Source organism: Xiphophorus maculatus, chromosome 6 (assembly GCF_002775205.1).
Source record: "Xiphophorus maculatus strain JP 163 A chromosome 6, X_maculatus-5.0-male, whole genome shotgun sequence".
NCBI lineage: Eukaryota > Metazoa > Chordata > Actinopteri > Cyprinodontiformes > Poeciliidae > Xiphophorus > Xiphophorus maculatus.
This window is the reverse complement of record NC_036448.1, coordinates 7,645,090-7,670,213: the sequence shown is the minus strand read 5'-3', so window position 1 is coordinate 7,670,213 and position 25,124 is coordinate 7,645,090. Positions and strand designations below refer to the sequence as shown.

At 40.4% G+C, this 25,124-nt stretch overlaps 1 protein-coding gene across 5 annotated transcripts in view; it reads right to left on the bottom strand.

Moving 5' to 3' along the window:
* Positions 1-25,124, bottom strand: part of slc6a9 (solute carrier family 6 member 9) — a 79,678-nt gene that overhangs the window by 28,105 nt on the left and 26,449 nt on the right. The window contains exon 1 of one of the 5 annotated variants that reach the window (XM_023335464.1): positions 20,525-20,943. The exons of the other annotated variants lie outside the window; for them this stretch is intronic. Within the exon in view, the coding sequence (XP_023191232.1) occupies positions 20,525-20,566 (42 nt within the window). The 5' untranslated portion in view covers positions 20,567-20,943. Of the gene's footprint in view, positions 1-20,524; positions 20,944-25,124 lie in introns of those variants that run through there. 5 annotated transcript variants of the gene reach the window in all.

The window sequence follows — 25,124 nt, the reverse complement described above, 5'->3', positions numbered from 1 at the left end:
ACTTAAGAGCAGCTAATAGGACAAAGTTCAGGAATAACCAGCAGAATTTTTTCTGGACAAATTTCTGCTTCGTTTATTATCGTCTGCAGTCCCTCGCTAATTAATAAAAACATCAACATCAACTATACAATATTTTTGTTATGCTGGAGCTACAGACATGAATGTTTTAATAAGGATCTTTTTATCTGCCAGGTCGACACAAAGCGGAGCATCGTCGTGAAGTGATAATGTTTTCAAGATACAGATGAAACCTTTTCTTTCTTTTGGCATCTTTACTTTGTAATTACAACTGCACATCTTTTGTGGTATTTCCATGACTTCTACTTTTAGAGGTTAATCATTTTTAAGTACCGTATTTTTCAGACCATAAGGCGCACATCAAATCCCTATATTTGCAAAAAAGAAAAATCGGTAATGCGCCTTATATTCCGGTGCGCCTTATGTATGAACAGTGTACCGTATGTCTTATTACGACTTTGATAAGCGACGAAGAATAATCGCTGCTGGTTAGAAACCTCGTGGAATCAGTTTTCTATGCTAGACAGACTTGTTTTGGGGTGGCGAACCACTTTTCTTGATGCGTGCGCCGGGCTAGTTACGCTACTATCTGCCAATGGATCATCAATACCCGGGCTAAGGTATGGGTCTCAAGTGTGGTCCGAGCTTTCACGAATCATCAATGAACAGCCAAGCAACAGCAATGAGACTGAATCGGATGATGACGAGAGGCATCCGGGCTTGCTTGATGCCGCCATCGCCCAACTGTTGAATTCCGACACCGAAGACGAGGAATCCGGTGCGCCTTATAGTCCGAAAAATACGGTGATAATAAAAAAAAAACCCCATCAAGTCTTATCATAGAGTTTCAATCGGATTTAAGTTTAGGCTTTAACTGGGATATTCTAACAAACAACTTTCTTCCGCCTACTCACAAATTGTATAAATATCAAAGGGGCTGTTAAAACTTTCACAAAGCGCTGTAACACCAGCACCTACTAGACAAATCCTGAAAGTGATGTTGCAAACACGAACTGCCGTTCAAAGAAGCGATTCGTCCCCCTCCTAAACTGATTTCTGAGCGCTAAAATTAGACTCGAGTCCCCAAAGAAGCTAAACAGATTGTTGTCATTAAATATCCTGCCAGGGCATTCACACAGGTTTGAGATCAGCACTCCGTCAAAGCGTCCTGTTACGAACCGTTCCCTCCGCTGAGCTGATCTCGTAAAGAATGCCGGCTCAGTGCCTCGGATGGAAATGCCAGCAAAGCCGCTGATCGGCTCTGTGCAGACTCAGCCGCCGAGCGCAGGGTGTGACATAAGTTGGGATCACAGCGGTTTATCCAGAAGGACGCCATTTTCCAAATATCTGCAGTTGTAATGCAAATTCTTCCATCCAGGTAGATTAGGTGCTTATTGCACACTCTTAAAGATCACTGTTAACGTTCGGGTAGCTTGCTTTCAATAGCCACTGCAGGACTTTTAACTCGGCTTCTTAAAAGTTCAACTGGTTGGTCACATAAGGATGCAGTGATTGAGTTAGTTAGATAGTTTTAGCTGCTTTTTTGTCTTTTTTTTCCTCTTTCAGCAAAATTCAATCCACTGTTTGAAAAAAAAAGTGTTAAGAAATGTTTAAATCCTCATGTTTAATTTCTCATGTTTTTGTCTCTTCAAACTGAATTCTCACTAGTCTCATGGCAGCATTCAGTAAATACACAGCTAAAGCTCCTTTGGTCGCAGTAACAAAGTTAAGTGCTCGTTCATTTTCAGACTTTCTTCCCTGATTCGCAGCTGAAGCGTTGAAGCTCATGACGGATGTCTAACGTAGTGTTGTCAGTGCTAGTCTTTTGAGTTTTCAGCTGTCCTAGCTTCCCAGGGATTTTGGATATTTGATTTAGATCACGTACTACTCCCATTTAAATCTTCAGTCTGGCTCGGAGTAACTGTGAGCAGGCTGGGAAAAGGTCAACCACAAATTGAATTCAGTTCAGTTTATTTATGAAGCACTGAAATTCTGACAAAAGTCATCTCAAGGTATTTTTACTGTCTACCCAGTGCATTAAGTGCCGGTACTCTCCTAATCTCTTACAAATGCAGGACAGAAACATGGGTAATAATTTTTACACAGATCTGTCTATCGACCAATAGATCACAGATTTTTTGTAGAAACATGACAACAAAAAAATCCCCCAAAACAAAACAGAGGAAGTTCTAAATCAAATCCACAAGACATATTTAAAGCATCACGGAGCCACTCATGTTACCGTTGAGCCTCGTGATGCTTTCACGGTGCTCAGTTCTTGGATGTTTGGGTTTTTGGTTTGATCGCTTTTTTATGAGTAATTTGTGCTTCATAGTTTTGGCCGTATTAGTTTGTTCCATTATGTCTGTTTTCATAGTTTGTTGTTGTATTCCCTTTACTGATAATCTATTCCTTTCCATTTTATCCTATCATGACCTGCAGCGCTTTTGCCTCAGTTCAGGTCTTGCCACATTTCTGTGCAGTCTCCTCTATTGATTATTGCTCGATAGGTCTTGCCATATATATTCATCTCTTCGTATTTTCTTTCTTAGCTTTTTAGTCTTCATTTTGATCTTTGTGCATCTCCATCTACTTTCTTTAGATCAGTGTTAACGTTTCGTCTTCGTTTCCTCTCCTGCTATAAGTCTGCCTCCTGTTTCTGATTGCGGGCTCAGCTTTAGTTAGATGCGCTCCCGTTAAGTTAACAGTCCAGAGACCACTGCTGCAGCTGTAATGTATCCAAGTTTCTAAAATACTTTTTACGCTGTTTTGTACATTTTATACAAATTTCCCAAACAAGCAAAAAATGCACTACATTTACCATATTTCAAGATTTAAATCTTACAAACTAAAAAAATGAAAAAAAATGTTCTAAAGGGGTCGACAAGAACCCTGGAAGGCAGTTTTAGAGAGACCAGAACACACTTTGGACACTTTAGTTCCCAGTCAGCTGAAGCCAACTCTAACGTGGAAGAAGATTGATTCTAGCAGGACCAGAAAGATTCCTTTCACCTAGTAAAAAACAGCGACAAAAACAAAAAATCACATGCACCTCACAACACTGTCGGTTCAGACAATATTAAAACACAGCACTCTTATTTGCACTTCTTTTTCCTATTTAACTGATTCTTCTAATACTTCCGCTTTCACTCCGACCCATTAGTCCCATCTTCTTCTACAATTGCAACGAAGCAGTCAGTAACGCGCAGAGCTCTGCACGGGCCTGATAATCTCTGCAACAGAAAAGTGATTTGCTACTGCACCCTGTGCGTGTCATTTGCTGTCTGAAAGAATTTTATTTAGACGTTCCCACTGTGGAGCGATGACATTTTACCGATTGCTCAAAGCCTTTTTTCTCTCTCTCTCTCTCTCTCTCTCTCTCTCTGAAGAAGCTACGGTTGTTGCAGTGAAGGTTCACACTGCTGGTTTAGGCAAACGAATGTAGGTTTGTGTTGTTTGTAGAGTCCGAATTTTCCGCCCCGTTTTAGTTCTCCAAATCTAATTTTTAAAACCAGCTAGTGGAGAAGCCGCTTTGGTCGTCTTCACTCGGTAACAGCATTCACACTAAAAAGTGGACGTGCTTAAACATGGTCAGAAACGTATTTGAATTTTAAGGTTAGAAATACAATTTTACGATACATCTATAGGAATATTTTTGGTAGATTCAAAGTCTTAAGTGCATGTTCAGTTGCATTTATCTCAACACTGCAAAAGCACCAAATCTTACCAAGTAATTTTACTGTTGTTTATAGTGCAAATATCTTACTACACTTGAAATAAGACAAAACTGACTTACATGTGTATGTTCGCTGAGATACAGAAGCTTGTTTTAAGTCAATAATTCCTTAATGTTGGCAAGAAAGTGCTAGTTCCATTAGGAGATAAATTTACATATAACAAGAAAATTTTCCCTTGTTGTAAGTGAAATAATCTTTAAATGGAACTCGTACTTTTTAGTCAATATCAAGGAATTATTTACCTGAAACAAGCTTCTATATTTTGCTACTAAGTTACTTTAAAGTGAATTGTGTCTTAATTCAAGTTTACTAAGATATTTGCACTAGAAGTGAGACAAAAATACTTGATAAAATTGTGTGTTTTTGCAGTGAAAACAATTTGTTCTTCTTCTCTGGAAGTCAATACATTCACTGGAGGTACAACAAATGTTCAGCAAATAAAAATGCACAATGGAATGTAATCAGCTTTGTTCTGCCCAAGGCTAGAAGTTAGAAATATGCCTTAATAATTTTGTTTAGTAAATTTCTACAGTATTGGTTTATCTGTATTTTATTTTGAAGGGGAATTTTGAGGTGGCAGTGCATTGTGTGTAGCAGAGGCAGCGGCAGCTAGGAACAGGTGTTTGCAGAAAGAAAGCCTGCCTATTAATGTACAAACTTCGTCTCCTGTGTCGTTAATCTTTTCCAACACCTCCGAAAGCAATGGCTGTAAGTTTAATTTGTGTTCTGTTTGGTGTTATATGTTTTATAAGAATTTATTTAGAGATCGTTTTTCATATGTGTTTACTCCAGTAATTAGCCATGTCCCACTAGTTTTTTGCATAGTAATGTTCGTGACTGTTTCTTAACAACAGCTAAGGTTAATTGTAATTTATGTTTTCTGATATTAGAAGTTTATTCTGTGCATTTAGAGCTGATACATATTTATTTTCTGTTTCTAGTTTCACTCAACGCTTCTATTGAGCTTCCTACACAATTGTCGAAAATTGTAAGAAAACGTAATAAAGGAGCAAGACGCTCGGCTTCCTGGCTCATGAAAATTGAGTTTGGCTTGCTGTTAATCTACGTTAACATACACGGTGTATCCAACACGTAGGGATAACAGTACAAGCTTTTCTCCAGGTGCATAAAAAAGCAGCTGCAACTTGAGTAATACCCAAACCCTTTGTTTCAAAAACCATCAGATTTTTCTTATCAACATGTGAGAAGATTGTCTTGTGGAACTGTTTTTGTTTTTATTGCTTGTTGCCGCAGATATTTTTGCCGTCGCCTCCTGACTACACAGCTGTGGCCTGTGAACTCAGGACATTCTCTCAGCACAGACTTACAGCCCACAGTGTGTTGTTCACCCTCAAGTTCATTTCATTGTTTTGGGAAATTTAAACCAGGGACAAATTTTACGTTATGACGGGACAGACCGTCATGCAACTCTGACCCATCCTTAATACTCAGTATCAGACTTTTTTTTAATTAAGACGTTATTGAAAACAAACATCCGTTGGGCTTAACTCACCGGTTCAAATTCTAAATATACAGATTAAATAAGAAAATTCGGTCAAAAAATCTGCTACAGCTTTTGGACGTAGTCCAGCATGGGTTAACCGCTTGCATTTTCAAATTGCTTATAAAGACTTAACCAAAGTTTCATGAGCCTTTCTGAAGGCACCTCTAATTCTTTCCACACTCAAATTTCTGGACATTTCTGTCATGGATGGATGAACTTACGACCGGAAGGATTCATAAAACTTTAAAAAAGTATTATCTTAAACTGTAAGTGTTGTTAATTTTCTGGTTAGAAAATTGTTTTTCTCAAATTATGTAGGAATGTAGGGATGCTTTTGGAATGTTAGAAACCTAACCTGGTATCAGAATACATCACATTTCTAATGTATAACGTAAGTTAAGAATCCTCCATAATCTATGAGATAAACAGTATATATACATATATATCTGATCTGGGGTTATGTAGCATGTGTGCTACCCGTTTCTGTGAAAGAGGTGCTGGCTGGTTCACAGCTATCATTTGTCAAGGCTACACCATCTTTAACTCTGAGACAAAATTACACAAGAGTTGTGAGCACTAAGAAGTCAGGAGCTGCTCAGGCAAACTGTCAGCTTGAAAGGGAAAGGGGGATGCGGAAAGGAGGTGAAGAAACTACGTCGTCACCGTCGACATCAGCTTGACGTTGAAAGCAGAAAGGTCACACAACTAAAATTAATACTGGGTGTGCCTTCAGAAGAATAGCTTGCACGGAAAACCTAAAATGACTTGTGGTTTCCATTGTTATGTTGCTTTTATTTTATTTTCTGTTTGGATGATTTGTAGCGTTTGCATACCTCATGCAATGACAATGAAGGTTGTACAGTGTCTGGAGGCTTGGAGAGACGCAGCAATCGGACTTTTTGTGCACGACTTTTGATATGTGGCTCGTGTGCAGCTGTTCCTAGCTGAATGATCTAAGCTAAATCGTCAGTTAAATATATATTTCTTTGCTTTCTCTTGCCATAAAACAATCTGAAAGCAACAATATCGGCAGTGGATTTGCACTTATGCTAGCAGAAAGCACGGTTAGCGTTATGGAAGATGCAGATTTGTACTTTAACTTAAAAACTAAAAATGCTATAAACATTCAGCCTTCATAGTGTCTGCTCTCTCTCACAACATGAATGGACTGTGGAAATAACTCAGCTTTAAAATAGTCTCATAAATCTCCATGCTTCCAAGACTGTCGTTAGTTGACATGCAGTAAGCAGGCTTAGGCGCGGTGCATTTGATAAATGGAAGAAAATCTGATTTTTCAGTCTCAACATCTTCTCTATAGGAATATGCTTTGCAGGTCTGATCATTCCTAGCAGCAAACAGGGCCAGTGAAAAATCCAGCAGTTTATGTCCATTTCAGCACTTACTAAAACATCCATCAATCCATCCATCCATTGTTTTCTGCTTATCCAAGATAAGGTCAACTTAGTGAAGTCCTTCCCATAAAGTTGTGCTTAAACCTCAACAGCGCAGATGTAAATGTTGCAGACAATAAATGTGAAGCTCTCCCTGTTACTCTCTTGTGTGAATCTCTCTTCCTGCTCTTTGGTAAAACCCAGCCGGTCCAAAATTGCTGAAAAGATTCCCGTGAAACAGGAAACATGTTGCCATTTAGTCCAGGATTCCCAGCCAATGGTCACCCTTCCACTTATTCCAAATGGCACACGTAATCTCCCCTGCTGCACCTATGCAGAGTTTAGTAAACATGTCTGTCTGTGCCGACTGAACCCTCTTGGCTATTGTGGCACAAAAAGCCTACCGGATCCCCCCCGAAACCGGGCAGCTCAAAGCGTCTTTTATCGGCGGGCTGTGAGGTGTGAGTAATGGGCCTAAAGACAGTGTAGACCGTAGCTTCTCAACCTGCTACCACTGGGGCCACATACCAAAGGATCCCATTGGGCAGGGATTGAATAAATCCCCCTCCATGGCTGATTAATTGAGTCCAATAGCTTGGGTGTCAGGAGCAAGATGAGAGGGATTCGGGTGCTTGTTAGATAAAAGGTGGGAAAAATGAATGGTCGCTCGGCCAAGGGTCACTTACACGACGCACCTCTTCACGCGCCAAGTAAATCATTTCCAGCTCATGGTCATAGAAAGCATCTTGAAATGTTGTCACATTTAAATCTAGCATAACTTCTAAGTACAGGTATCTGTTCATTTTACTGCTCCAAGGCATCAGGCTTAATCTTTGTATCAAAACGAGGAGAAGTGTCAGTATGGGTTTGTGAACGACAGCACCAGTTTAAATTCTACCTCGTCTCCAAATACCTGCGCAATCCAACACCGATCTGTTTCATGGCTGAATCGACTTTTAATGCAGACAGTTCAAAACGTTTTGGCTGGAGGTGACTGAAGTGATTTTCAGTCGAATGGCCCAAACTGATGACTGGTCAGTTGGAAACCCGAAAACCCAATTTGATCAGTTAATCAACAATGCACCATCACAACAACAACAATCTGCAGTGTGAAAGTCGCTACTGAGAGAAGAAGAACGTTTGGGAGCGATCGGAATCGGATTAAATCTGTAGCAGCAAAACAAGCGGGGATTGAATATAAGCTGCAAAATTATATTAAGTTATGAACAAACTGACAAAAACAACTGTGATATTGAAATATATAAATCCAGGTAATTTTATGCTTAATGAAACACAAAGACTAAACCAACTGTTACGAAACTCTTTAACAAGAAACAAAAACCTTTATATGAATCCAAAACTTAGTTTAATACACCAGAACTCTCAGTATCAGTACTGCATAATTTATTCGCAGTAATATGTCCTGATTTAATGTTTTTGTAAATAGTTTTTAGAAACGGGTGTCAACAGCAGCAGCAAATTGAGTAAAAAAAAGTAATCTGCAGTGGAATGAGGCACTCTACTATCATATTAAGATTTGCTTTTTACATGCAGACAATGGTTTAAACTCAGTATTCTGTAATAAGGAACCAACTAATGCTAAGAACAAATTCACATTAGCATTAATAAAACCAGATTTCAAAATCAGCTATCCAAATGTTCACAGTATGAGACAAGATGTAGTTTATATGTGAAGCAGTTCAATTAAAAACCATAATTCATGCAGATTAATCATAATTGGTCTCCCTGGATTAAAAGAAAGGTATGAATTGTATAGCTTTCATCTTGCAGTGCAAGAAAAAACTATTACTAAAGACCAATGCATGGATCCGTTTCTCAAGATCTTGAAGCATTTCTGTGCCATGAGAATCTTTGTCTATCTACCTATATATAACCAATAGTCATTTCTTACCACTGAAAAGTTTTTCATTTTTTGTGTTTAACAAATTGCACAAGAGAAACATTTTTTGAAAAGACTTTTATCCCTTGAATTTTTAGTAACTACGACTGCCTGCAGACACCGAATCTTTTTGCTCCGTTCCTCTTTTTCTACAAGTGTGGGACGACGGCGGCCTGTCGGGGCATCGTGACGCTTCACAGATAGGATGTTCTCGGATTAAACAATGGCATTACATGAGCCTCGGCAGGAGAGATTGGGAGACCTGCAGCGGCTGACTGAAACAGAGACAGACACTGAGAGGGTCAGAGAAGATGTCACAGAAAGAGAGTTCTGGACGGATTGGCCAAAGGTCAGGGGGGCTCGGGGTTAGGCCTGATTTTGTGCAGAACAGCAGGCAGGTTTAGTGGGAGCTGCTACATCCTTTCTCTCTCTCTCTCTCCGTTTCGTATTCTCTCGATTTTGCTTAACAAGTTCATATGTGTGTAGGCCTCCATCGGGGTATGGCGAGTCAAGTGATGCGCGAGACTGGCCCGCGGAACTGTTGGCCCTCGCAAGCTGTTCACCTGCACCCCTCCACTCGCAAACACACACAGACATAAGCAGGGTGTTTATGTTAGATACCGCATCCAGAACTGCCAAGAGCCTGAGCAAGTGCTGTGTGAGTCGTCTTCAAGTTGTAGTGTTTCCACAACATCGGCTGTAGAGTCAGAATTGAAGGAGGCTCACAGACTTGTTTTTGTTGATCGTAGCGCTGACATGCTTAGCTGATTAAAGCGTCGGTTCGTGCAATGACGACTGACTGCTTTAGAAATCATCATGGAAGCTTCTGGTGATTTTCTGCGCATTTTCCTGCGTTTTTAGAGCTGGAGTCTTTGTCGCAAAAATCAAGGAAAAGGTCTTTTTTTTTCTTAAGAACGGCCAGTCTCTTTTAGGTTGCAACAAATGGCTTTTACCACCTGGCTTTGACTCCGACTCGAATCCAAACGAGGATGGAGCGTTGCAGTACTATAAGAAAATGACCATGAGCTAGATGACATGTGCAACCTTTTCAGCTATTGAAGAAAAAAAAAAGATTTATATCATTCCTTTCCCCACTAAATATACCTGATTGTTATTAAACCACAGATCATTTCACCAAATCTTTTAATTTGCATTGGAGAAACAAAAAAAAACTGTTACCAAGTATTTTTGGCTTTGTTTCTAGTGCAAATATTTCAGTATATTCGAAATAAGACAAAACAAACTTAAAAGTAACTTTTTAGCTGTGCATTTAATGTGATATTGTGGACCTATCAGGGACCAAGGAGTAAAGCATGGAGGACACAGGCGTTTAAGTCAAAATGTGGATTTTTCATTTACCCCCAAAAATATGAAAACACGACTAACAAAGCCAACATTTAATCAGGCGACCCAACTCCAGAAACGAGACTCAAAAATCAGAACCAACCAAACCTCAAACAAACAAAAGACAAACTGAGCTGCTGAAATGGCGCATAGGGAAACTTAACTGCCGGTTTAACTAAAGCATATGGACACACAAGGTGTAAGACAAAATGGCTGCCAAATAACAACTAATACAAAACGTGATGAAGCCCAATGAGGCTGTCGTCAGGAATCTCAACCTGTAGATACACTCTTTACCAACCAGGAAGAAGAAGCCAAACAACTCAAACTCAAAGAAAAAGCTTTTAATATGACATGGAACTGAGATTCAGTCAATCTATGCGGTGGGAAAAGCAGACATGCAGGAGAAGGTGCTTTGTAAGGTGTAATCAAAAGGTCACTTTTTGCTCAAAACATGAAAAGAAACTTACAATGTGCATCTCCCAAAGCACACTATCCCCACTGTGAGGTATGGCGGTGGCTGCATCATGCTGATTTTGTTTAAGTTAGAAATCCAGCCACATTTTTCCTTCCACTTCAAAATTACATGCTACTTTGTGTTGGTTTGTGACTAAAAATCCTATCGAATGTTTGAAGTTAGAAAAATGTAAAAAACAAACAAACAAAAAAAAAAACTTCACATTGTATAAATGCTGCTAGTTTTTTACTGTGTTAGGTTAGGAAGATGTATTTGAGCAAATCTAGAAGAAAGAAACAAACAGCAAACATAACCGTAACTTTTAGATCCAAGATCAAACAATTATTCCAAAAAAGAAAAAAAGGGAATCCAGGCAAAAATAATTTCTGTTGTTTTTACCAACTCAACTTATTTGAGTTTCTACAGGAAAACGGCGAAAGAGAGTTAATCAAAGTGATCTTTCCCTGCAGCTGACATCCTGGCTAATTAATTTACAGCATTGTACCGTCCCGCTTGTTAGCTCTCCTCCCAGCACTCTCCATTGGAGCCAGTGTTAACAAACATCCTCTCTATGGAGCCGCCGCTAATCCCTCATACTGCAAAGCAAGTGTGCTGCTTCACCGAGAACACACACATCCACACACACACACACACACACCACACACATGCAGACTCAACAAGCATTATCAGCCCTAACCCCCTCTGTATTTCCTTGCTAACACGGTGAACATGCCGCCTCGCCGAGCCTCGTCATCAGCTCCTTTTCTCCCCTGGCGTTTGCCTGCTGTAAATCCATGACAAAGCTGATGAATAAGCCTCATCAGCCTTTTCTCCTCACCCAGTTTCAGAGTTCTGCCTAAACTTCTTCGCCCCCCGTTTCAAAAACTCGCAGCGCAACGAAATGTAAATGTGATGCATCCAGATCAGGGCAGCTGAGGAGGAGAGTCGGTCGCGACGTCGACGTAATTGGGATCGATTTAAGCTTTGCTCTGTGGAGACCCGCAGGGTTCATTAGACGCAAACAGCCACCACATTTAAACGCTGATGCGAGTTTGTTCTTTGCTTTGGTTTACTCCTTATTGCAAAATGCTGAGTTTAAAGCTTGGTCTGCATGTAAAAATCGATACGATAATAAAATTCCTGATTGCACTGCAAATGGCATCATCCAAAGTGGATTTATTTTGAAGTTTTACAACAATTTAATATTCATTTATCAAATTTTTTTCCCTCTATCAAGTTTTAAATAGCATACATTTCACATAAACATCCACCCACTGTAGAAGTGTCTCTCCAAATTAAAGATGGAATATGTAACTTTTATATGTTTCTTTTTAGATGCGTCTTAAAACTGTGCTGCAGCAGTATAATATGAGGCAGTTTTGAAAGCATCAAGCTCCTCCCCCTCCCGCAGTCCTTACTGTAGCTCTAATAGGAAATTTTAGATTAGCATTTTGTAAAGTGAACCAGTGTACGTGCTGCAAGTGGGGGCCTGTAGCAAAACTGCTAAACAACATGATGCTACCTGGGTACTTCCCAGGTATATCGTTTTACGCTTTCCTCCAAATGTGACAGTGATCATTATGGCCAAACACTTACATTTTAGTTTCATCATACACCCCCAATAAAGATCTTTGTTTTGGAGCTGTGGTTTGTTCCTCAATAAGAAGCGTTTTAGTCTGTTTCTGTGCAGGTCTTGTTTCCATGGAGATACTGACATTCCCTTACCAGCTTGTCTCCTGTTACCTTCTGCTTTAGGTTTGTGATCAACATTTTGCACCAAGGCATGTTCACCTACAACACTCTTACCTGAATAAGACGGCTGAACGTTTCGTTGGTGCGTACTTGCTACTTTTTACAACAGATTAACTTAGTATGTACAGCCGATTGGAAATTATACCCAAGGACGGGCCACACTTTTGCGATTCTCTCTGATTCCTTTGATTGTGTTTTAGCCCAGAAACACACCAACACCTGTGCCTCCAACTAACTCAAATGTCGTAAATTTACCTATTAGATTAGATTCTTAACTAGCAAACAAGCATCATCATCTGGATTTTCTCAACTGGAAGTCTTAGTGGATGTAAACTTCTGGATTAATTGTATTAATCCTTCCTGACCTGAAACAGACAAGGTTTTCACCACTCATGGTGGCAACGATTATTATGTGTAACCGTACCAACATGGTATTGTTTTCAAAACTGGGAGCAGCTGGTTAGCATCTCAAATAATACCTGAACTACATGGAGGCAGAGGAGGGAGACGTTCAAACCACCTTCTCTTTCAATCGTTTTTTGGGCAAGTACCATATCCACCATACCCACGACTCCAAAGTCTCTCTATTAAACCTGGTTTTAAACCAGAGAGGGTGCAATTAGCGACACCGACCTTCCCCACCAATTTCCCACAGTGGAAGTCTCGTAATGTTGGGCATCATGAGCCTGAAGTGTCTCACAGAGCGAGACAGAAGTGAACTCTCCACAATGGCCTCGTTAGTTCTGGTTTGGAATAAAGCGTTCCAGGAATCAGCATAAAAGGGTGCACACAACAGTGCGGTATAGTCAAAGGTCTCGGGCTCCTTGAGCAGTAAAGTTACCTGGTTACAAAATGCCTTCGCTTGAGGCAAAGGCTTTTTCAGAAGGTAAACGTGGAGAAAATACATTATTACCTTTGACCTCTTTGCTCCTGCCTGTGTGTTTTATTCTAAACAAACTTGTTCATTATTATAAGATAATTTAGGCTGGCTAGTGTAAAACATATACAGCGGCGCTGCTGACGTGTACAAAAAGCCTCAATTTAAATTGTTGCCAATTGTTGCTATGGAGACTTGGCAACCGCCGGATCCCAGTGTTTGCTGCCGTTCTCTTAACAGTAAATTTACCATCGTTCTCAGTGCGCGTGATGGGAAAATTACCTTCTCTGTCCCGGCTCCAGTTGCTTTAAACGTCTTAATTATTGCTCTGACTTCATATTATTATAAGGGCAAGTTCAGATCAGTAGCTATTTCTGCTTAATCCATGCTGAAATGTGCCGACAAGAAATTGGCTTCTGTATATTTATGACCAAGAGAAGCAATAAGTAATAACCTAGATACTCTAATTAATACAAAAATAGCAAATTCTAACAAAAACAAAAAAGACATTGGTCCATTTCCTGGACGTCTCAACCTGTTGTACCACTGATTTCTTTCAAACAATCATTTCTTTGTGTAAGAAAATGCTACAGCGGGGGTGCTGTGGTGGCGCAGGGGGAAAGCACAACCCAAGTATCGAGGCCTTAGTGCCGGTGGTCGCAGGTTCGATTCCTGCCCTGGCAACATTTGCCACTAGAGCCAACAAAACCTAGAAAAAAAGAACATGCTACTGCCATAATAATAATAAAATATTTATTTAACTTTATTGGCGATGCCGGTAAGAAATCATTGCTTACCGGACAAAAAAAAACTCATTTAAATTGAACATTTTTATTACAATTCTACAGTACAATCAAGTCCATCCGCTTTAAAGTCCATCACAATCCAAATCTTATGGGGTAAAAAAACCCCAAAAAACTCCCTTCATCCTCCCTGCAGATTATTACGGAGCACCCAAGGAAACATGGGAAAAAAGTTTATTTTACGTTACCTCGCATGAGGTTTTGCGTTCTCTCGCAATAATGTACTGATAAGTTCATTCGACATAATTAAATACTGAAAGTCTTTCTTTTGGTGGCCACTGACCTTCCTGCTATAATATAAGGTTTTTGTAAGTTTTTTCCATATGTGTTAATATCTTGTTTGAGAGATATCTGAAGTTTTATAGCTTTTTCTTGAGGCAAGAAATGCACCACAAACCTATGTACAAAGTGCAAAAGCAGAACAGGCCAAGCACGGCCTTTCCACCTCCCTGCTAAGATGTAAAACAAAGTTTCCGTAAGAAGGAAAGAAAGAAATACATCCAAACTATTTGGACTATTTCTGAGTAATGTTCACGGGGTAATAAACTCATATCTGACAGTTTTATGTGTCTTTTTTGTGATGGTAGTCTGAAGTTTAATAGTTGCTCTTTGTCGAGGGAACGCAAAAGAAAAAAAAAAATCACCTTGTCCCCTAGGGGACTCCGTAGGTTATGACTCAAATTAAACCTGAAATCAAAGTTTTAGTGCTCCCTCCACAGAGCGCAAGTCTTTATCGTTTGCCTTGTGTTGCGCAGTGAGAGTGAACGCTTCGGCAGGGCAGCTGCGAGCCCAGAAACCAAACTAAAGCGAAGTACGGAGGCAGACCCGAGGTGGAAGCCACCGCGGGGACCCCTACACGCACATCCATCCACACACAACCGCTTTATATTCAGTCTATTTCCGTCTCCCTTTTCCACATGTGTTGGTTATCCCCGCTCGCCAAACCTTGGCTCAGAGTAAATGCGAGCTACTTTGCTGCGCTCCATGAACTGCCAACACCTGCCCCCAGATGAGCCGAGTGTTTTCTGTGCGTCTGTCCGGGCGCTGGCCCCTGCTGCTGGCTTCCCAGGACAGATGTAATGTGCTGAGCAGAGAATGAGCGGCAAGCTAGAGTAAGCGTTGTGTGTGTGTGTGTGTGTGATGTTCGTGGATGCTTCGCATTTGATTAGTCATGTCACTTTTATGGCCGTGTTTATTTCAAACGTTCCTGCCAGATCATCAGTCTCTGCTCTATTCAGTTTAGGCTGGAAGGAAACATAGGAGAAGCTATAGCGCACCTCGCTAAAACTGTGACAGCCTGCGGCACCGAGAGGCTAAATGCGTCCAGGGTACACTGGTATGGATAAGGATTAACCACAAAGGCGAGCGCTGGAGTGCAGCAACGGCCTACATTAATGCGTCTGTTTGAAAATCAGTTTAAAACAACAACCAGTTTCGTTGCTGAAACTATTTTCCTTTGAGGCGTAATGCATCAAACATGTGCGTCAGTCAGAAATTCAAACACAACGGAGTGTAAGAAAGTTCACGTGTAGCTTTGATGGCGACTTTTCAAAAACGACACCGCTCCAAATTAATGACAGGGTAATTACAGCTTGTCCGATTTTATTTAATTTTTTTTTATTTTTTATTTCCACCTCCCACCCCCCTCCATTCCTTTTTTTCCCCCAGCATAAAGCACGTCAAAGCCAATCACCGGCGTTCGCTCAGCAATTACCGGAGCCATCCGAGCTTCTTATTACTCCAATTACCAGTCAAGCATATATTGAAAATCATACACATGACCTCAGACTATTGTCCCGACGTGCTGAGGTCCAGCTACTGCTGCGAAATGACAAAAGAGACGCTGGAACATGTTTTTGATCAGAGCCTGGTCAACAGACTCTTACTGAGACACGAATCCTAATGGCTTTAGACGTGTTGGAAAAGCGTTGTAGAGAAAACTGAGCGAATTATATACTTTTAATTTTTTTAAAAAAAATCAATAAATCTACTTTTTGAGGTTGCTGCTAAGTTTTAAAAAAAAAAAGTCTAACTCATTTTTGAGGTTTAACAAGTCTTAAATATGTAATTATCTTCTCTGGTCCTCATAATAGATTCAGGTCAGTTTTAAATGTAATGGGTAACTCGTTGCTTCATCCATTAGCTCCTCCTAAAAAAGGCTTAAAATTATGTGATGACGTAATTAAAATGGAAACATTTCTTGATATTTTATCCACCAGCAGCTTTCACCACATGAGAAAGTAAATGGCTAAGGAGTTCTGACTGACAACGTGGATTTAAATGGTTCTCTACGATCCATCGACAGAAAGTATGGAAGATGAGTTCAGAATTGGCATGGAAACCAGTTCTCATCAATCATCACCGTAAAACTATTTTAAAACTTGTCTATGAGTATTTTTATTTTCTCAGTTTTACTTCATATCATCCTTATATTGTGAGCAATCAGCACTTAATGGATGCCTTTTCAGTACTGAAGCATGAATCAACGAACTAGCAAAATAACAAATAAAATGTATAGTAATAAATATACAGTCAAGCATAATGCTATGCATATCCCTTGTGGATTTGTATTTAAATTCATATTTTAAAGCTGCAGAAGGCAATTTTTGTTAAAAAAAACAACAAAGTTTTACAAATTCTCACAATGTCCTGACAGAAAGTTTTTTTGTTTTTTAAATGAATAAATAAAATTGAGCTTCCCTGTCTTCTCCCTGTGCCATCTGCAGGAATACATAACCTCAAAAAACCTCCTGTTGAGAATCAATCAGAGCCAAGCAGATGGTCTCGACACTGCCAATCAACCTCGTGTACGCGCTGCTCAAGAGTCTTGGCTTGCTGTTGCTGTGCAGAAAAACAATCATTGGTGGCAAGGGTTACTACCATGCACAGTCATTCATTTGATTGTTGTAAAACCAATAAAAAAATTTGCAAAAAGAGACTGTTAAAAAAGGTTTTTTCTTAATTTCAATACTTTCATCATCTCAGAGATTAAAACCGACTGACGCCCGTTTATCAAAAGAAAAAAAAAAAAATCAATCAGTACCAATCAATTATTACAAATTAAGCTGTAATCACTGGAATATGAAGTAAAACTATGAATATTGGACCCACGTTTGTTAAATGCGTCACGGCAACACTCGTTGCTTTTGATAAGATGGAGCAACACGTGTGACGACGAGAGCAAAAGAGCATTTAGCTTAGACGCACCAAGCTGCCGACGGGACGGAGTAGTTTATCTTCGTTTTTTTATCGTCGGTGTTCAGTTAAATGCTATCAAATGATCTCCGGCAAAAACCAAGGAAGCACTGCCGCACTTTGTTTGGATTTTAATTGCCTGAATGTGTGCACACAAGCAATCAGCTTCATCTGCTCCATCTGCTCTTGACTCGACCTAATCAACTCAGGCGGCACAAACCTGCAGAAAACGTGATTACATTCATCAGTCCAGTGGAATGTAATAAGAAAAAAGGCGATGTCCAAACGATAATTACGTGACAACATCAGATTTTCTTTTTCACTATTTAAACACAGCGGAGCACCAATTAAGTACAATGTGCTGTAAAAAGTGTTTTTATTTTTAAAACCCACTGCTGACTGACTGCTCTTTTTTTTTTTTACACCGTCCCTTTTTAATGATTTGATGTTCTTTAAAATCAGCAACCTCGGAGCCTGGCGTGGCACCGTGACAGGCAAAGACAGATGACAGGAAATGAAGCGAGATCGCAGTGATCTTTGGATCCAGTGGAGACTTCTACCGAAAAATATTTTCCAATTCAACGCTTTCTGCGTCCAACCCAACCTGCAGCACCGAATATAGCGACCTATAAAGGTGACAAATGAAAAGCAATCTTTATTTGATGCTAAATCATCGTTCAGTACCGACACAGCTATATATATGTAAAACTCAAACACGACAGACTTACTCCATGTCGCACCGCCTGAGATAAATGTTGTAAACTCCCTCAGGTTGGAGGAAATGCCCGGTAGTCAGAGTTGCAGTTTGGTTTTCCTCAATAATACGTAATTCCACAATTTTCTCTTCATGCCAACTCAACTCCTCTGCAAAAACGACGCTTTCAAGTCCAGCCGTGTTGCATCCATGCAACAAATTCACCCAAAGCAGAGAACATAAGCAATTTAGCAAAGCATGTTTTGACTCTGCATTTAAAAAAAAAAAAAAAAAAAAAAAAAGGGGCATCTGTTAATTCTTGACGTAAACATGAAGATGTCGTAAGGCAAAACTGAACAAATGAAAGTCAAATGATTTGTGCGTGTAGCTGGTTGATACTTTATGGAACAGATGTACACAAAATTTTTTTTAAAAATGCGATGAGTTTAGGATCTGGCTAAACAAATCAATTGATAAACACATTGTATTTTGGTTTTTTTTAATGTTTCGACAGTGTTGATGTATTTTAAATAATGTGCAGGGAAATGAAGCTAAAATAAAAGAGACACCAAGAAACTGTATGACGGCCAAAACCAGACTTCAGCCTTGATCGGTGAGCGTCAGAAATCAAACTAAGTTTTTCGTAACAGTTTAAAATGTGGCGGTCGAGTGAAGCATTTTGGACATATTAAATAGTTTCATTTGAAGTGCAATGTTCAAAGACTGAACCTTTTAAAGGAAAATAATTATTTATAGTATCACTACATGCAAACAGACATTTAACAAAATACTTAAATCTAGGATATTACATAAAAACGACTTTTTACGGCGGAGACTTGATATTTTGACTTAGAAAAGCCGATTTCAATGCGCCAAATTGGGAAGTCGAAATTCTTTTAGGTTATGTTTGATATATACAACAACAACATTATAACAACTAACGTTGAGATTGTTGACATTCTGCTTTAAAATGGAACCACGTGCCTGAGAAACACGTGATATATTCCCCACTTCAACAGGAGATACGTTGAGACGTCCGTGAAGCGAGCGAGAGCAAGACGATCAGCAGATAACACGGAGGCTGAGCAGAACACGGCAAACATGTTCTGCTTTACACATCTGAGCTTTCAGCATGTGTCTGCTAGAAAACCCACAAGTAAGGATCTAGGTTCTCTAGGAAATGCTGCTCGCTGTGCTAACCACGCTAACAGCTACATCCAATTTTGAAAGTTACATCTTACAGATTTAATGTTTAATGAGCATTTCTTATGTGGAGAACCAACTCAATTGTAGTTAAAGCGTGAAACACAAATGGAGGGGGAATGACTGTTCTAAAGCTTTCAAAGACTGGAATGATTAAAAAAATAAAACTGATGTAAAGAGTTGAGGAAGGCAGGAGTAAATGTCATCTTAAAAGCCATGAATAACTGCCCACTCAGCGATTAGCTAGTGCCCAAAACACTTCTTTTAGATTATTTTTTAAATGGTAAATTAAGAATAGGAAGAGTCAGTAATTATGAATATAAATGTGGATCCATATGGACAGGCAGCACTACCTGTCAGTCTCAAAGACTTAGGATCCTGCCACTCAACGCTTGTGGAGAAATATGGTGCCCGCTTGTTAGCGAATCTAAACTGTCCAGATTTGCTGGATTAGCACACCCCAACACACGCATGCCCACCCCCCAATGTGTACAATGTGCACACACACTATGGAAATCTAAAGAAAAAAAAAATCATTCCTCCACCCACAACTTATCCCTTCAATTTGCAGGCAGGCAACTATTTGTACTATAATGTTTGTTGTGCTAGCACAGAAAAAGGCTCAAAGCATTTGTGTAAATGCTTGAAGGTAAGAATGAATCTGTGTGTGTGAGTGAGTGCCTCCAGAACTACAGCAAGCTGACTCAGCCTTGAGAGTATCAGGCGGAAACAGGAGACAAGGACTTGGCTAACAATGTATGCCGGCAGCGAGGTCGGATGCTCACACACACACCAACAGCGGCATGCGCACACCAACAAACACACCCCCACCCCTTTTTTTTTTCTTTTTTGTCTTTACCTGCCATAATGGAAGTAACCGTACGTCTTATCTTACACAGATCACAGGATTTAATTGTTTCAGTCAAGTTGACTGTTAATAAAAGAAAGCGGAGCGAGGGGATGATGTGCCAAAGCGTGCAATTAAAGCTCCCTGTGGAAGTGGCGGTGGAGGGGAGGAAGGGATAAATATCTGCCTTTTCTACTCTCTTTCAAACCCACTCTGTCTTTTTTTTTTTTTCCCAAAACACACGGCAGACCGGCCCACTTCCTTACCAACCCCGTCTCTCACAGCACTGCCCGGACTTCCCACTGCAATTACTTATAAAACTTTTCAGGGCCGCCACACGTGGTCGGGTTTTTAAAGAGCTGCGTTCCCCTCCTCACGTGGTGTGGGGGGTATTGAGTCGTCACCGACCCCCTGAATGATCACCGAAAAATAAGGCGACGTAGACAATAGCTCGTCTTGATGAATTCAATTCTTTCAGGACCCTGTACCGTTGTCCAGGCAGCTCAGAGCAAAAACAATCATTGCTTTGAAAGTCCAAGAAACACACTCACTCACAGTTGCTCTTGGAGACTCACCCTCGCAACTTCCGATTTAGGATCTAAAGATGATATACATCTCTCCGGATCTTGGGACTTTTTTTTTTCCTTCTTTTTTTTGTCCGAATTTCTTCAAAGACCCTAAGTGGGGACCGTTTCCCGGTCCTCGAGCCGGCGTGAGGGTTGCAGCTGTAACGGCGGGGGAATATCTGCCCGCTCGCGAGCCAAAAGACAAAGATACAATCAGGAAGACAGCTTTAACTGACCTGGTCTGCGGTGGAAGCCGTGACGATGTTCGACTCGGACATGATTTGATGCTGTGACCCGGTGGTGCTTCTCTGCAGGCCACTGCAGGCTCCTTCATTCACACCTTGTCTTTCAGTTCCGCAGCAAAAAAAAATAGGGAGGGGGTGGGGGTGGGGGGGCGAGAAAACAGTATACCCTCCCTTTTGCCCTGGCTTGATTAATGCCTGAATTACTTTCACCTCATTTCATCTGATGGAGCTCCGCTTCCTCTCCGCCTCTCCTGCTCATTCGGCATGGTAGCCCACTCTCTCTCTCTCTCTCTCTCTCTCTCTCTCCCTTCCTTCTGTGCTTCCAGTTCTGCCTCAAACCTCAATCGCAACCTCTCTCCCCTCCCTCCATCGCTCGCTCCCTCTGCACCTTACTCTTTACTCAACCCTCTCTTACTTTTATTTTCCCCCCATTCTAACTCATTACATTTCCTCTTATCTGTCACATTTCTCCATTTCAGGAGTATACTCCTGCCCTCCTGTTTAGCAGTGCACCTCCCACTTTACCAGCCCCCCCCCCCCCGTCCCCTCCGACTCCCACCGTCTCCCAAAAAAAGACACAGGAAAGATCCAGAGTCTTTTTTTGCTCTACCTCCACAATGAATGGCTCGTTGTCACTCCAGCACCTAGACAGAATACAGAGCAAGCAAGTGGGAGAGAGGAGGACCCATGGTGGCGGTGATGGCGGGGGGGTGTTCAACTTCAAGTTTAGCTGTCCGGAGTAAAGTGGGGGGGGAAGCCTGGTGGGGGTAGAGGGGGTGGACCCTCGGCCAAGTTTCCTCACGCTTTTTCTCAACAGATTAACGCAAGCAGACAAAAAAAAAAAAAAGTTAGGAGCTTGCAAGCCTTCCACCGGACTCTACTGCCCCCCCACCACCCAACCCCTCTTTCTTCCCCCCCATCTCCCTTATTTCTTCCATTTGTTTTCAGGGGCAGCTGCATGCAACGCCGCAGACCACCAACAACTTCCCCTTTCAGCGGTACTTGACTCTTCCAAATCCTCGTCCGTCTTTACACCCTGACGTTGCCAATGCCCTCCACTCGCCCACCGTTTCACACCGAGAGGCCGGCCCACGCCAGAAAGCCCACCTCTTTCGCCTCATCAGCAATGCGTGCACAGAGTCGACCACTCTTTGAAATCTAAGCGCTTCCCCTCCTGGGCTGCCGTTTGGATGCCAACATTTTTGTGTCTGTTTGCCACCGCATGGCTAATGGCCGCCCACAACAACAACAACGACAAAAAAAAAAACGAAAAGAAAAAAGAGCAAAGTGGCTGAAGGGCAAAACTGCATCGTTAATTGAGGGGTGATTGAGAGATTGACAAAACACGGAGAAAAGAATCAGTATGAGATGCTGTCACTCAATAAGTCGCTTGGCAATAATTGTGCGAGTGAATGCGGTGGTGAATGACGTCCAGAGTTGACAAGCAACTGGCGCCTGGCCTAATGGGTGTTTGATAGCTGAGGACAATGGCTGCTGCCGCTTGAGTGGAGGCCCTCCCGTTATGTTCAACACGAGACAAGCAACACGGACCGGATGCTTTTCATTTGTCTATCAATTAAAAGCGACAGAATCTCACAGGGGACGCAATAAAAGATTCATTAGCATTTAGCCCCCCCATTCAGGGCGCTGAGGGGAAGCACTGAAGGGCAAAGAAAGGAAACGCTCTTGACAGACGACTGCGTATGTTGACACGTTTGTAAAGCATAAACTGTTTGATAGGAGGAAATTGTGCGTTTTTGCCGTCACTTGTATTTCATCCCTGCTGGTTGTTTAAGGCAATAAATTTACCGTAGCGTGTGTGTGCTTTTCAAAAGTATTCTAGCAGAATAATAAAGCTATAATCTCTGTTCGGGAGACAAGTCGATCTTTAATGTAGGTTAGCTTTCGATGGAACAACATCAAAAGTGTCATTAGCTGTGTTACTTTCTCTTTTTACAGAACAAAAAGTAGGTTGTCTGTTTATTTAGCTTTTGAAGCAGCACCGGCTGTGGTTTTGCTATTTCCTTTTGGTTACAGTTAAGAAAATTATTACGATTTCTTAAAAACAAAAAAAATTGAGGCGGTCTGAGCAGTAGCGACATCTTTCTAAAACAAGAACAAACTACATCTGCCAAACTGGCATAAAAAGGCTTTGAAGACGTTTTCAGACTGATAGATATCAATAACTTTGTTTCTCATCTGTTGTTGAATTTGTCTAGCTTGAGTTAAAATGACTAACTTTTTAAAATCTTTAGGCGTATTTCATGTTTGTCTACAAGTTCAGAGAAAATGAACAGTTCATTCATGATAACCAGGCTGGCTTAGAAAGGGTTTTTCTCCCTTGATAAATGAAGTTAGCATTTGAATTTTTTAATTATTTGTTCATTTTATCGTTGCTTGATATTTCGATGCGTTTGATGATGTGACCAGTCAAATGTGACAATGAAGTAAAGAAGTATGTTAAAAAGAAACATTTGTATAACACTTCACAGCAGACCATCACTTCCTCTACAAGGAAAGACTCATTTAAACTTGTTTTTGTTAAGGTTCAATTGCCAAGATTAGGTCAAATGGATGAAATGTTTTCAAAGTGCTTGAACCTCAGCACACACATGCATGCAATACATACCACTTCATTTATTGTGGCGTTACATATCGGAGGAGTCACGGAAAATTCACTTTGTGCTAAACTAATGAGAATCTATTACTAAAATAAGTGAGACTAAAGCTGGTTTCTAGCGAAGGGGCTGCGAGGGTGTTTAGTTAGCCAATGTCTAATTGCGTTGAGTCATTTACCTCCAATTAAAGATGCACAGATGCTGTTGCTAACAAGTGATTTTTTTCTTTCCACTTCTATTATTTCTTGTTACGGTCGTAGAGTTTCTGGGACATGAATGATAATGTGCACAATAAGGATTTTCTTTTTCTTGCTGTTTAAAGATGACAAAAAATAGTGCTGACACAAACACTTTGTTTCAAACTACTAGCAGTCAGAGAAAGCAAGAGGAGGTTATGTTGTCTAATTTAACCCCCCCCCAAAAAAAAACTAATTTTAGATGACGACGTTTGTTTTGATAGAGCAACCAGTATTTGCTGGTTGCTCTATCAAAACTACTTTAGTTTCTTAAAAGTAGTTAAGAAACTACTTTTCTTAATAATGCTGAAAAAAAAAGTTATTGAACATGCATCCTGTATCATAATCTATATTATACATATCTGAAACACGAAGCAAATGCCTTGGCCGTCATTCCCTCATCTGTTGCAACCACTTAATTCGTTATAGATCATGTTTTTTCATTGACAAAAGTAATGACTAAACTCTACAAATAATAACTATAATTTTTTACCAAAAGGCAACTATTGATCCGATTAGTAAAGTGGTAATGACTGTTTGACTTACACGAAAGTAAATCCAGTCAAACCTCCACTTCCTAAAAAAAAAAATATCAATGGATGTTGCGCAATTTTATAAGAACCTATTGGCATACTGAAAAGACTATTTATTTTCTGGGACTGTTCTTGATTATACAGTAACAAATACATATGACCACTCTCTGCGTCAGTAACTGATTGCACTACATAAAATATAAAGAAGTGACGAAATGTACATCAATCATCATCCTTTTCTCTTTGCTCAAGTTACTGTCAAGATTTGAATAACTTGTAAGTCAATGACTTATATTGCACATTTCATATCAGATTAACATTTCAGTGCCAGAGGAAAGGGTAAGGCAAACATGAACCACTTTGGACAAGCAGGGAGGAAAACGCCTCACTTCCAGTTTGTTTTTTCTTTCTGTCTCTTTCATCTCCACTTTTGTGGTTTTTCGCTAACTTTCAAAGTATTCCTATCTGGATTAACAAACAGTTTCAAATATCACTGCATAATTGACACAGATACACAGTATCTCTCTAAAGTCTTTTTTTGCTGAAAAGGAGCTTTGTGATTTTAAAGGGCAAAAAGTATAAACAACGTTGAGCGATAAATTGCAAATATTCAAATTGTGACTTGTGTTTCTTGCTATAACTGGAGGTTGCTGCGTGTGTGTGTGTGTACAGCTGTCAGTCTAAGCATTTTTTTCTCACTGCTCAGTGGGAAGGAAAAACTCTATGACTACAATTCACCACTTAAACATGAATGTTTATTTATGGCTTTACAGCTGAAGCAGGTTTTCTATCGCAGTGTTGGATATTTGGCATGCTAGACTATCTGTTGATGTGTCGCAAAACTCATCTCAACTCCCAATACTTTTTCTTAAGAGTTCAAGTGATTTTTTTATTTTATCCTTGGCAATGGCATCGATGAGGAACAAGAGGCTCTCTCTTGTGGAAGTCATCCAACCTGCTCTGGGTTGGTCAGATATTCCTAAATGTCCCTCAGAAGATGTGCAGAGAGCAGCTGAATCATGAGTCATTAAAATTTGCGACGTTCAAACCGAGGCGCAAAGTTTGAACAGGAAGCCAACTTTCTGTTTTAAGTTTCGATCAAAACCTAACACAGAAAAGTGGAACCAAAATCTTACCAAACTTAAATTTGCTTCGAAAACAGAAAGCAAACATGCTAATATTCATAAGAATGCACAATATTATC